At 39.2% G+C, this 14,743-nt stretch overlaps 1 protein-coding gene across 4 annotated transcripts in view; it reads left to right on the top strand.

Annotated features, from left to right (window-relative positions):
* The window catches only part of VTI1A (vesicle transport through interaction with t-SNAREs 1A), a 277,855-nt gene that overhangs the window by 255,000 nt on the left and 8,112 nt on the right, over positions 1-14,743 (top strand). For all 4 annotated transcript variants that reach the window (XM_009570579.2, XM_054071515.1, XM_009570578.2 and 1 more), the window contains one exon: positions 13,887-14,743. This exon is cut by the window's right edge and continues 8,112 nt beyond it. In XM_009570579.2, the coding sequence (XP_009568874.2) occupies positions 13,887-13,980 (94 nt within the window). In that variant the 3' untranslated portion in view covers positions 13,981-14,743. The remainder of the gene's footprint in view (positions 1-13,886) is intronic.

The following is a 14,743-nucleotide window of genomic DNA, read 5'->3' as shown; positions in this document are numbered from 1 at the left end:
ACGTGTCACAACACACATCTGCAGCAAATCTGCCAGTATATTTCTGTGCTAGTTTTACTTTGGGGCCATAAAGTAATTCCTGTTTTGTGAATGAGAATAAACCTATTATGCACTAGGTTAGCTACACCCAGTTTCTTCTCTTAAGGGAAAAAGAACTGCTTATTTGATACGGCATCTCAAATTTCAGTGTTCAGAAGTGAGTTTAAGCCTCAGCTAGATTTGCTTCAGCAAGCTGTTGGGATTTGCCTTCACCATTTCTTAGTTTTCTACGTTTTCCAAAACCGTCTGCGCAAAGAGTATTGAGAAGTTTCTGGACAGCAGTAAACTAGTGGATTTAATTACAAAGTGTTTATTGCTAAATTTGTTAATGAGTCAACATGCAAATATATATATATTTATCCCTCTTTCCTCTTAAAATAGTGGTAAAAAAATAACTTGAAAAAATCTTTTTTCTTAAGCTGTTTGGTGATGCAGTTTTTGCTGCTCACAAAAGCCCTTTTTCCCATCCACAAACAGCTACCTTTCACTTTGCCCCAGGGGAACAGAGCATAGCTCAAATGAAGCTTAAAAAAAAAATTCCTGGTTGTAACTCAAAGTCTGTGCATATTCACACATGCACACGAAATAAAAAGGAAGATGCATAAGCATTCCTCCAGTCTGCCCTCTGAAAAGTCCTGACGACCTGTTTCACTCACCAAAACCAAAACAGAACCCCATGAAAACAACTTAAATGACAACAAGAAAACATTAGGAAAGCAACATCTGTTTTGCATTCTTGGCATCCAGTCTGCCCTTGCAACACAGGGGCTGACACAGATGTACAGGGTTATGACACCACTGAGTACCACTTGATTTAAAATGGTGTAACAGAGCAGAATCAGGGCACTGAGTTCTTCCAACACTGTTGAGTTCTTCCAACGCTGTGTGAAATGGTGGTTCTTGAGCTCCTTTGCAGATGTGGGACTCAAGCCCCACTGAAGTTTTAGGCATCTTTCCATTGGTTGATGTGGGCTGCAGAGCAAGTCATATTCCTCTACCAGCAACTTAGAATTTATTATTGACTCTGTATGTTTTTATTGTGTGTGATTTTGTTGTCTGTAAGATCTCCTTGCTATGTTGCTTTCCAATAGACTTCATGGTGTGTAGCCACATTCAGAGGACCTTTCAAACCGTATTACATAGTTAAGGTCTTCATTTTTTAAGTAAAATAAAAAAAGTACCATAGAGTGAAATTTAAAGGTACTTAAAAGAAAGGCAAATATATCTCTGATTGATCATGGAAGTTTGGGAAGCCAGAGTTGCTAAGAGAGCGAGTCTCTCACCAAGGGCAGCATGATTATAGGAGATGTCACCGAGGAAGCAATTCTGCCCCACTTTTGATCTGCACATCCATAGGTGAAACAGAGACAAAATTAGCTGAACTCGTACCTGGTGTAACTTTGCTGGCTGCAGTGGAGCACTCTGAGATGCAATGGCATTCTTGCAGTGTTTTGACCAACCACTAGATGTCTGTGTGTGCTCTACAAAGTTCTTGAGGGGATGATGCCCCTGGTAAACATGAGAGACAAAACTGGACCACAAGCTGTGGGGAAGCCTATTAGTTTGTGTTTGTAAGTGTAACATCATTATTTTAATTAAGCCTGTCTTTAAAGCAATTTGTGCTGTCTAAAACTAACTTCCAGCCTCTCTAATTTGAGACAAATAAGGAAAAGGTGACTTTCCTGGTCTACATCTGTTTAAGACAAACTGTTTCCTTGATGTCCGTGTGAAGGACCGAAATATATCTTACTACTGTGAAAACTTTGGAGGAAGTTGCTGAGATATAAAATAGGTTAACCTTGTTTCTATTCTGAAACAATGAAATACCAAAATATAAAACATCTGTTCCGTCAGTGAACTGGCAAGAGCCCATTATTTAATTCTGCCCTGTAGATCCCGAACCATAGTACGGCTGGAGCCGGATTTTCACATGGATGAAGCATCAGCATATCTGGGTGCATGGAAGAAGGCTGTGCATCACATGTCAAGTTTACTATATCTTTCTTTAAAACCAAACTAAACCAAACCAAACCCATCCTGGAAGATAGGATCTGGGCACAGAAATCTATTTCACCCTTCTGTTTATCAGCCAGTCCCTCGGCTGACCAGGGCAGCAGCGCCTGTGACCAGCTTTCCTGCAGAGATCTCCCAAGAAAATGCAAAACTAATCAGCACGCTTGCCTTTCATTTATCTCTGTCTTCTGGGAATGAGATCCAGATAGCATCAGGAGCAATGAAAGGTACATTCTGATATTATTTTCCAGGCTTTTTTGTCTAGACTGAGAGAAGAAACCACTTGTATCTCTGTGGAACACGTACAGCCCCCTCCACACTCACATCCTAGGCTGGAGGCCAGAGGGGGTAGTAGGCTGTCTATATTAAAAAAAAAAAAAAGAAGTTAGAAACCACCACCTACTCATCAGGTAACTGGAGACTGTGGTTGTAAAATGTGCTGCAGGCAGAAGTTCTGAAAAATCCCAGAAAGTGTTGAAAACATCTCTAAACAAGGTATTTTTCTCCTGCACCTTTCTTGCTAAAGGTCCCAATTGCTGCCAAGAAAACTAGTGAGAATGTTAGCTGCCAAATAAAAAATTTATGACAGTGTTTGGCAAAGGATTGTATCACTGCTTGTTTTATACATTTCCACAAGGCTCTTGAAGGGCTGTTGGACACATACAGTTCACTGATCACTGGGCTTTATCTGTTCTTTAATATATAAAAATATCAAGCTCCAATAAAGTATGATTTAAATAATACATATTTTTTTTCTTTTAATAGCCTCCTGTAAGTGCTTGCTATGGTGAAAATATAATTTCTAAACAACATTCCATATGTAAAAATTGTTTTAAGAGCCCTGTACCTGACAAGGTTCCTTGTTATTTGAGTCGCTTTCGTAGTAAAAATACATGAATTTTTCAATTAAAAATGTATTGCTTTTGCAATTGTGCTTGGTATATGTTGGAGTCTGGGCCAATAAACCCCCTGTTAAAACATAAAGAGGTCCATTCAGTCAAAGTTGTGCCTCCCATTTGTGTTTCGAAAACTGAGAAAATAATATGTTGGAATTGTATTGCTCACCAGTATCAATTAGGTTTTCGGATGTGTCGTTATATTAACATTGGGGGAGAAAATTGTTTGGGTGGATTTAGTGGAAAAAAATATAGTTTTAAATACAGATTTAGCACACTGACAATAATAATTAAGCCAGCCAATGCTAAAACAACACCCTTGAAACTGTTTTCCCCATGTGAAGAAACAAAATTGTCTGTCTCTGTCTTTTCAAACCAGTTATCAGATTAGGTTTCCAGCTGATAATTAGTGTTTTTTAACACCGATCTTGTCATTTGGAAGTCTCAAAGCCCAAACAGTTTAGTTTTTCTCATTATCGTGCTGCTGGAGGTGGGAGGTTTGGAGCATGGAACTGCACCGTTTAGTAAGTGGGCTCAGAGACTCCTCTTCTCTTTGGTGGCCAGGAGGGGTGGGACACAGTCCTGGCGTGCTGTCCCCTCCAAAGGGGACAATCAGAGCGACACAACCCTGGGCTGTCCCAAAGCCGCCCCAGGGCCACGCAGCTCTGCACCACGTTTGCATCTTCATGGCACAGCAAATATTCGAGAGCAGCCAACAGTGCTACAAGTGCTGCGCGCCTTGTGTATGCTGCTGTATTTCATGGTATTTGATATAAAGTATTCAAGACAGACCAGCATTAAGAGGATTATTTCAGACAGCATTAGGAGTTAATTTACAGAAGATTAGCTCTAAATCAGGCAGATATCATAAGCAAATTAGCATCAGTTGTAAGAGATTCAGAATCAAAATGTGTGGTGGTTTTTAGTTTCTCCCTGTATCTGCTTGGTGGACGAGTAATATCTTTATTATACCAAGGTGTTGCATCTCAAATAGTGAAGCGCAGGTATACCTTTTTTTTCATATATTTCCTACTGTTTATTATGACGCTGTTTATTGGCAGATAAATTACTTAACTCCAAATACCTTCTTCTGAAAATTTTATATTTAATGCAATTTCTTCTTTGAGTAATGTTTTGTTTGGCCCTAGAAATGATGTCTCCATGGTGTGTTATAATACTTTTAAATAGGTAATATGCAGCTTTACTTCAGAGTGGCATATTTAATCCTTTTTTTTCTTTTAAAATGAGTCACAATTTAATGTCAACTCATAAAAATGAAGGAGTGTATAAAATGCTATGTACTATGGTGAAGATTACAGCTACTTTAAAATAGCTTCCTTAATATTTACGCTTGTAAATTGTAAATTTCTTGTACTTCCACAGGAGTGGTGATTAATTTGTGTTAAAAAAAAGATTCTGTTCTTCAGGTGGGTTTCCAAATGTATTTTTATGGCTGCAGATAGAAAGGCATAAGCATCGATCCCATCCCTTCTGGGTACCGTGGTTACAGAAACTCTTGCCCAGTTAGTGAAGGAGATGATGAAATGGATTGGGCCACAATATTAAAGTCGGTGCCCCGAGCTGTCCTTGCGATTTTGAAAGTTTTGAAGCCTATGAATAGAATCCCCATCTTTGGGAAATTTGTATCCGCCTCTCCAAGAGATATTAGACTACTTAGTCTTCAGTGTGCTCCTGGACATTTAGTTTTTTAACTGGAGAGGGAAATCTGGGCAGTTTCTTACAGTTTTTTCCTTTCTTGATGGACCAAATTCCTTTTGACAAGGTTGACCTGAGGTCGTGAATGTCTCTCTCTGTTTGCTGAGAAAGAAGTCTTCGCTCCTTCCACGAGATCAGCAAAACTTACACCCACTCTAAGCCAGGTTGGGCTTGCAGGTCCCTCTGGTTGCAAGATCTGCAAGTGCTCTTGCACTTTGACTTCGTGGCCTGTAGTTTGACAGAATGCATGGAGGCTCGGTGTGGTTATTAAACCAAGGTGTCTGAGGTCGTAATGAAGTAGAGGCATTTCTGCTCCCCTAATAGAAATACTGTAACATGCTGAAAAGAAAAATACTCTAATAGTGGCAAGTATCTCCTGTCAACTAATTTGATAGTTCTCTATCAGGTAAACTGTTTGTGAATACATCGATTCTTTTTATTTTTCACTGTTCTGTCTTCGCTATTCCCAGGCTTTCTCTGAACCAGTTGGGCAAAAATTGATTTTTATTTGTTCCACTGGCCTTGTGGAAAATTAGCTTATGAACTGGTTTTTGTAGGAAGACTCAAAGCACAGAACAGGTTGAAAAATAAGCCTATAGCAGTCAAAATTGTTGTCTGAAATGTCTTCAGACTGGAAGGCTGAATTTATTGCTAAAAACAAGTACTAGCGATGTGGAGGTGTGCAGTCCTGCTCATTATCACTGGAAAAAGGGGAACCAAAAAGCACAGTAAAAAATTAAATTTTAATAATGCTAGTGATATTTTCTAAATCCTTCTTGACAGAAAGATTCTCATTATTTTTATCTGTCTCGGAGTAGGCTCTTTTAATGCCATCTCACAAATGGCCTTAGCCATGATTGTTTTCCTTTCTTTCATAGCATTTGAAAAAAAAATGAATATATATACCAAAAAAGTGCTATTCTATCATTCAAGAAGTGCCATGAAATGGTAACATTTTGGATAGCACACCTTCAGGAACAATTGCTGCAGATGCCTTCGGGTTTTTACAAAAGAGGTCAACGTTGTTAAGACAATTGTAGAAAAACTTGCCATACAAAAAGACGCCCAGTCAAATCTGGTGTGATAAGGGGAAAATAATGCAAGTAAAGTATTTGTGTCCAGCTTCAACACACCTAAAAGCCGTAGATTAGTCATTAATTAGAGTGAGACAGGGTGAAAGACGTTACTTATTTTCATCTGTTTAAGATATGTCTAAGTGGGTTATAATTATCATGAAAATTGATAAAATGCAGATTTTAGACATTTTTGTTTTCTTTTAACCGCACAGAACGTAAATTCAACTGTATTTATCGTGGAAGGCAATGTGCATCGTGTATGTTCTTGTCATTTTATAGCTTGCATACATTTCTTCTGCTGGAAAAATAATTGCTTTAGCTTTAGATGCTGAGGAGGGAGTTGGGTTTGGGGCTTTTTTTCCTATTAACTGCTTGGAGACCAGGGCTTCATGCAACCGATGTGCTGAAGAATGCCATTACGCTGACAGCTGGGCTCTCCACCCTCCCTCAGAGCTCTTTCTAAAGCACTTGTAATGTTTGTTAAGGCCTATGGTTCTTAGTCATGCTCAGGTGACTAAATGCGTGATTTGTTCTTCTTGATACTTCAGTACCCTGAGAAAGGCTGGTTGGAGATTAATACAACCTTGACTACTTCCACTTGCAGTTGCCACCGCGCACATGATCTTCATTTAGACTTGCGAAAGAGATCTGGTGTTGCCTCTGCTTTGCATGAAATGAATTAAACTCCCTCCAGTTTTGGTTAGTGAGTTTCCATGGCCCCGGAAGCCACCCGCTGTTCCTCCTAATGACAGTAATAATCTAATTTGTTCCCTCTGTGAAAGGGGAGGACATGGAGACAGGAGAAAGCTGAAGTTGCATTGCAACTGTACAGAGAAATGTTCCCTGTCAGGGTCTCTTATCAGTGGAAAGATGCTTTTCATCCTTCAGAAATACCTTCCCACATGTTTTAAAAATAAGCAATTAATAAAATCTTAGCTAGCAGAAGATGTACAGTAGCCTTCCCTTTTGTCTTTTTACCTTAGGTCCCACATCCAAGAGGTCCTCTTTCAGGCTTTCCACCTTCTCACCGTTCACATGGTGATGTCTGCATCCACTTATCATTCCTGGAGATATCGCTCTTTCCTAGGCTACTCAGTCAAGCTGTGTCCGTGCAGTCCCCTCACACTCCTGTGATCACCTGTGTACTTTGTGCACCTCCCGAGACTGACAGCTCCTTGAAACACGACTCACACAAGCTATGATAATTGTGATCCTGTAGGCCACCAAATAACGCTGTACTCCAGCGCTGTTCATATATCTCTGTTACATTTGGAATGTATTGCGAGATATCCATTATTAGATATCTCAGTAAGTATTTTAACTATCAGATACCACAAAAATAATTTTATTCTTTTAATCTTAATGGTAAGATTGTCAGAAGGTGACATGGCAAGGTGAAAGACACGGTTCCTTGAGCCAGGGAAGCCCACTGAGTTTCAGAAAGTTTTCATCCCAGAAAGGGATGTCTCTCCTATCTCTCACTCCTCCAGAAAAACTATCAAAAGGAGAAATATATTTGATCCAGGTCAGAATTCTCTATGCAAGTATAGGATCTGTTAATCAAGGTATTTTCTGGCTAATTATTGATTAACATCATCGCTTTACTGGTGAGTTTCAGCTGTGCAATATCTCTGATTAATGGGAGATTACAGAGAATTTACAGTGTGAAAACGCCTTTCCTGTATGATTTTGCCTTCAGAGCTAGCAACCTTTCTCCAAGCAAATTTGATTTTGGGAGAATTGTCACTCTTGTTTGGGCCTCAACTCCAAGCTTTGAGGGATATTCATCCTTCCTTAATCTGTAGGCATCTAACCTAGCCAGCTAACTTAACTGACTAATTCTTCTGGGATGCATATATGGCCGGGAAAAAGGGAAGGCGGTTCAGAGCAGGACTCTAGCTTATATACACAGGGACCCAAGAGAGATTAGCTAGGTAGAATTTAGATGTTTAATGTTGGATAGCGTGACTACCTCCCTGCACCTGTTATTACATGACTCATGCTTTCATTCAAGGCCCAGGTGGAAACACATTGATGTGGTTTGAGTGTAATATTATAACTGGAGATTGCTATCCGTGTTGTTGTGAGTAGATGGCCCCAGTCCTTAGGACTGATCTTTAAAGCTGGAGGATGAAGCGCTGCACAACTCATCAGCCCTGTCAACAGAATCTGAGGCACCTTGTACGGCCCATCTCCCTCAAAATACCTTGCTATTCAGCTGGAAAAATGCCATCATTTTTTATTCTCCATTCCTCCATTTTGGAGGCTTTAATGTCATTATCATTGCACAAGAAACCAGACCCTCTATCCCTAAGAGAAGAGGCTCCTTCGGGAAGGAATTCAGGGAACATGAGATAGGTTACTGCTGGAAATGGGAATAAAGCCCAGGCTGCATGGCCCTTGTGGCATAAAGTAAGCCACGGGGGTCCTACCTCCCTCTCCACCAACCCCCAAAGCGTTTTGGCCTGTAGATATACATTGTCAATTACAATGTAATTGGTTCTTCTGGCTTGAGAACTCAAAGAGCTTGGATTTATTTTCAGAGTTTGGGGTGAAGAGAGGGGCGAAAAAAAACTTGAGCATTTCCAAATTCTTCACTTTTTTCAAGGTCAGTAGAAGAGGGTCCAGGAATTGTATGCAAGTTGTACAGATATTTTTTTTCACTGATATTTGTTTTCTAATTTCAGTTGTTAACGATGAAAAATGTTTCAAGTCAGAGGCTTCCAACCAGCTGCAGTTTTGCTGAGCAGGGCTCTCTTATTCTTTACTTTCAGTAGGTTGCCATGTCTTTATGTTTTGCCACAGCCTGTCTAGTTCCTGTCAGTTGCTTTATTTAAGAAAACCATTCTATCTGAAAATGGGAAAGACAAATAGTTACTTGAACCGCCCCCAGGTACCCTGAACTTAGAGATTTATCATTATGTATCTAAGGATTTGGTTTACCAGTCATAACGTTTTATTCCCCTGTGTGGAGTCTAGCGCTTCCATTTGAAAACTCCTGATATATGACAACAAGAATGCCCTTATATGTAGTAACAATGGTATCTGTCCAGAAGGTATCTGACTACAGCTATGTTACTTTAAGTTCCACTTAGTTTCTACTGGTATATTTATGCCTATGTGACTAGACCTTCACTTTGTGTTTGTTTGTATCTACTGATTTGCACACGAATATTGGGCACTTAAAAAGCACTTACCGCTGATTTGCATGTACCTTTTTTTCTGGCATATTAGCAAAATCTGCAGGTCACAAATAAAAGGGCACTCAAAAATATAATGGCCGATATTCAAAGTGACCATTTAAAATGTACTCTTGTGTACAAAGAACAAGCCTTTCTGCCCAGTAAACTAGGAATCACTTCTGGTTACATCTTAAATACACGTATTACAGTGAAACACTGTTGGACAGTGCTCCGTCATCAATCAGTCTGTGTTCTTGGGGACACTATTTTTTGAGATGCCTTCTTTAAGAATAAAGCCCTGTATTGTAATGAATGTGTGCTATCTGATCCCTCAGCCGTTTGTATTTTTTTATTTGTATCAGTGTCAGAGTTGAGCTTCTGTAAGAAATTTTTGCAGTATTTTGTTTGTAGTCTTCATTATTTCAAGTTAAGGACACAAAACTAACTCTTTATGTACCCAGAGACTGCACGGGTTCATTTATATCCTGTATTTTGTTAACATGTTACCGTGATTGTTAATTTTCATGACAATTGTTATTGTACCATCAGTGCTTAATGGCAAGGCATCATTATTCAATGCTGGTCAATCAGGCACTAAGACATGTGCAAGACATCAGGCTGAACCCATATAGATGTCGTGCACTCCCCTGCTAATGAATGCAGTTTTGTAAAAAGGTTTAAACACGTTTGGCATCCTTAATGTAAGGTTTGCAAAAGCTTGTTCGGGAACTGCTTTGTGTTTATACAGAGCAGATCTAAACATGTCACAAACAGAGTTAGACCCATTGTGTGCATGTGTGCATGAAGCTACGGAGAGGAGCAAATCGCTTTGGGGTTTGAAATGTAGAAGGGCAGCACAGTTTCTGCCGTAGCAGGAGTTGGGGCAACTGTTTTGCCAGGGACACCAGTGTTTGGTAATGGATGTGGGACTTGTTCTCTAAAGCGATGGTCATCGTGTCCATCCAAGAGGTGATCGCCAAAAGCAGACAGTGTCGTTAGTCTGCTCACAAAGTTGGCGCTGGCTGGAGAGAGACTCCAAAGCAACAAAGGTCAGAAGTTGGGCGCTGTGACCAAAAGCTAGGAAAAAGGGTCAGACATTCAGAAAGGAGGAGCAGAAGGAAACTCAACAGGAGTAGGATGCATATTCTGCTTTCTTAGTCTAGTGCACTCTTCCAACGCACAGGTTACCATTACCCTTGCATCTACTTTAGTTACTGTTTCTGTGCACCCAAATGTGGATTGCTATCCATGATAAACTAGATGGAACTTGGCTTAAAAGCTCAGATTTTTCATCTCTTCTAACTCAAAGTAGAATGAGCCGAGTATGAAAGGAAGAGCAGACATTGGCTGTTAATGAGCTCAGCGTGCAGGGCTCCAGCAGAACTTGGTGTGACTTCAGTGCCTAAGCTGCATCGACTAAATGGTTAATTCATCTCATATCAACAGCACTATGATTCATAATGTAAACTTGAGGAATCCTTGATGTTTCAGTCACACATTCCTCTTAATTTGGCCATGCATTCTTTTAAAGCTACAGTGTGCTAACTTAATAAAATGCAGCATGCAAATGCACAAGTTTTTGCCTTCAGGCATTTTAGCCATGGATGTTTCAATGGGTGTCTTCTTTCAAGTGTGTATTCTTTCTTAAATTATTTACTCTGTAAACATGCTTTGCATTTTCAAAGAAGAATCTGGGCTTCCTCATTCACCAGATTTCGTTGAATTTAAGGTGTAATAGAGATAAAAGACTATCATCTGCTTCTTGCGAGCGTGTTAGCCTTTGGGATTTTTTTTTGCAGTGAATGTTAGCCCCATTTCTTCTCCTTTGGTATTATCACTCCCTCCCCCACTTAAATTCCTTGATGCTTTCCCTAGAGCAATACCCACTGGCAGTGTCTGGCTGTGACAGTGCTATAGGCTTCCCTACAGATGGGTCCTGCCAATGCCAACCATTGTTCTACCACTGTGAGCTGGCTTGACTGTCTTGGATCACTCAAAACCCCCTTTCCTCTTCATTTTTTTTCTTTACTCTGAAGGGTCGCCCTTGCCTGTTGACTTTGAGATCTGAAATGTGCTGACACCCAGAACTTGTGTTCTCTGTCTGAGCAGCAGCTTCTGGATTCAGACTTCAACACACGCTGTTTGCTAAGCCTTCCTCAAGACTGTCCTGCTGCTACCAGAAGGTCGTTCTCCTCCTAGCCCATCCTTCTGGCAGTTTGCAGTTAGTTTAATTTCGCTTGCTCACTTGAAAGTAAAACAGTAAAACTCGATGTTATTCTTTTTTTAAAGATATAAAATTAATCTTTAACCGTGAGCTTGAATATTAAAAGTATATAATGCTTCAGTGTAGGAGTCTGTTGATAACATCCGTCCTATTTCATGATTAATTTGTTCCTTTTAATATGATATTCTTTTGCTGCACTGTGCAGATTAATTCAGATTCCTAGAAATTGAACTTTGATATGTATTTCCTAGATTCACACCATAAGGGAACCTTCAATTAGCAGATACAGGTGGCAGCACGCCTCGCTCAATGTTCTCTTGACAAGGATTTTAGAGATGTGGACACTGACTAAATAATCTTGCAGTTGGGTGTGTACTGCCGGGGTATGAAAAATAAAGCATTTGGAGAATTTGGTGCATTTTTAGATTTTTCTTTACGTCTCAGACGATGCAACGCTTTCTCAGTGGGCCAGAGAGATAGGAGGAGTCGATTTAAACACTCAGTATGTTATGTATGCCTTTGCCTAACTATGTGTTAGATTAAGCGAGTTTCACTCACAGTTAATCCTTTGTAAATTAGCATTATGGATGCCTTGGGGCCCACATCCCACAAATAAAATGGTTGTCAAGCCGGCTGCACTGTGTATTACTTAAGGCTGAATGTTTTAAGAGTTTTCATGCTTTTAATCTATTTCACTGCTGAGTTTCAATTTTGCTGAGTGTCTTTTCAGGAGTGACGAGGGCGAGTGAGTAAATATATATTCTGGTCTTCATGCATTTGCCTGGGCAAATAGTTTGTTATCAGGTGTTTGGCAGAGAATGTCACGCCCCACCACAAAAGAGAAGCTTGTAAGTTCAGGTGTTAAACTGAAGTGCAAACCAACAAGAACCAAAAGCCCTTAATTAGCTTTATTTTGTTCGCCTGCTACACTTTTTTTTTTTAGGGGAAAAAAAAAAAAAGAAGAGTGAGAAACATCTCTCCCTCCTCCTCATCCTTTTGGCAGAGTAAATATTGCCTGTTAAGTTTGAATTAGCTGTCATCGCGAAAGAATTAATGCTGTGGTTGAGCCTTTCTAGTGAGGAAGGGAAAAATAAACGAGACAGATCTTAGTTCAGCTTTAAGTGATAAATGAGGACAAAGCATCCCATTCATCTCCTGCTAGGAAAGTGGACACAAACACTAAAGCAGTTTTGCGGAAGACGTGTCAGCAAATGTGATCATTTTGTAACCTGTCAGGAGGATAGAGAGCTAGTCCTTTTAGAGTGTCACAGGGGAGGGTGTCTGTCTGATGTGACAGTTTTCATCCATCCATTTACTGTGCTTTTTTTAGGTGGGGGGTAAGCAAGGAGAGAGCTGGAGTTGGTTAAAACTGCATTTTTCTTTACACTTTGCAATATAATTTATATATATATCCACCCGCGTCCAAACGAAAACCAATTCCCCAGGAAAACTCCCCTCTGCTCACTAGAGTTTCTTCTCTCTTTCACTGCGTGAAATACGCTCACTTTAACACATTACATCCCCTGTCTTCAAGTTGTAGCCTTGTACTTGGTTTGATGTTTCACAAAACCTCTTCTAACCATGGTTTGGGTGATGAAGTCTCTGTTTTGTTTTGTTTTCTTTTGTTGTGCTTTGTTTTGCAGAAGCACGAGAGAAATAAAAATAAGAATAAATGTAACTTAGGGTTCTTCTGTTGACTTTGTTTGTTTGTGGTTTTTATATACCTCTCCAATTCTGAGTATATGCTTCATGTACGTTGCAGAAGTTTCTGTTTCATGAAGAGCTATAAAAATATTCTTCCTCCTCTGTGAGAATGGAATAACAAACACTAAATTCTTACTATCCACAAGCCTCCCGTTAAAGGACTCAAATTCTACTTTGTTGATTTATTAATTTTAATTGACCTGTTAATTTCAGGCAAAATCCGAAGCAATGCGGTGTCTGATTTTAGATGCAGGGATTTCTCTAACAAATGATTGAACCGTCTTAGGGACTTTCTACTTCTGGCATCTTTTTATTATTATAAATTTACATTTTTTTTAATACTACATAGAAAATGTAACATTTGCCTATTACCATCAGTAAAGCTATGCTACAGAGACAGGCGACGCTTTTACAACACAAGCTTCACAGTTTGACACTTGCTTCTTTATATCATCCTTTTCTTCAAAACTATCTTTTATAGTTTTCCCTTGGTATTTTAGTACAAGTAAGTATCTCATTGACATGTGTTTCCTTGAAATCCTGTACCTTAATAGTAAAATCCCTTGAAAATTAATAAATTGTTCCTATTCAGATTAAAAAAGCTGAGAAGATTTCAGAATGGCTTTAAAAAATATAATAGTATTTACTCTTACAGACCACTCCGCTTGGATTGCATCAGCTGAGAACTAATTATTTCATTTGTTCTTAGAAAGTTAATAAATTGCAACATCATGTATTTCAGTTATTCTAATGTGTATTTATGTGTGTGCATAATTAAGAAAAGTCTAATTCTTTCCCGAATGCAAAAGTTGGATTTAATAGCTGCATAAATAAATGTTTGGAAGCACTGGCAATTGAAAGAAGTGAAAAACAATCAGGATACACACAATGGTATAGGAAATCCTGAGCTTGTGGGCACGTCTTTTTTCCAAGATATTCATCTGTGTCTTTATTCTTATTATTTTTATATATATTCTGCTATTTTGCTTTATTTTGTTTTATTCACTGCTTTTTTGTCTCTTCTGCTTTTTTTCAGGATCATCCAAAACCGCATTTTGATCGTTGTTCTGGCAGTCGTCATCATCTTCACCACCATAATGGCTATTTTTTTTTCTGTCAAGGGACGCTGATACCTTTGTTCTTCACTAAACAGCAACAAACTGCTTGTTCTGAGTAATTAAGACAAAGTGGTCACATGAATCATTCTCTTGCACTGACAGAGTCTCCCTCTCTTTCCCACTATTCAACTCAGGTGCAAGTGGTGTAAAGTATTTTGTATTATTGATGGCATAGTCGATGGCATGTGGGGTTTATTTTTTCTTAAACTTTTTTGCCTTTATCTGAGTGTTTTCAGAATCTTAATATTTGTTGGGGTGAGGGCTTGTTCCGGTATAAAAAGGTTTCACGTGTGTCCAATTCCCAGACAATTAGCCTGTAAGTTGCTGAGTTTAGCGAGGGAAGAGGGGTCTTTGCACTTTTCTTGCGCTATGTGGGGTGTATGAATACCAAGCAGTATCTGACCTTCTGTGGTATAGAATGTAAGTAAAGACGAGACCAAATGATGAAGAATGTGAACCTGTCTCCTGTGACTAACTCCCGGACATGAATTAGTGTAAGACATAACCTGGTTAAGAGCAGCAGTTAGTTTGAAAAGGAGAGCAACCTTAGGATGATGTTTAATATATGATGTGAATATGTGTGAATACATACTCTATTTAACTTTTTTTTTTTAAATCAGGCTTTCTTTTCTGCTTATTCAAAACAATTCCACTTTCAGCAAGACCATCATAAAGCATCATTTGCCCAAAATGCAGTTGTGACCACAGCCCATCTCTTGGATCTGTTTTAAATCTCCCGATGTTGTTACACGTACTGATAAATATTCACACTAGG

This window comes from Cuculus canorus, chromosome 7, assembly GCF_017976375.1.
Source record: "Cuculus canorus isolate bCucCan1 chromosome 7, bCucCan1.pri, whole genome shotgun sequence".
Lineage (NCBI taxonomy): Eukaryota > Metazoa > Chordata > Aves > Cuculiformes > Cuculidae > Cuculus > Cuculus canorus.
The sequence above is the reverse complement of the archived record's forward strand: the minus strand, read 5'-3'. Positions and strand labels throughout refer to the sequence as shown.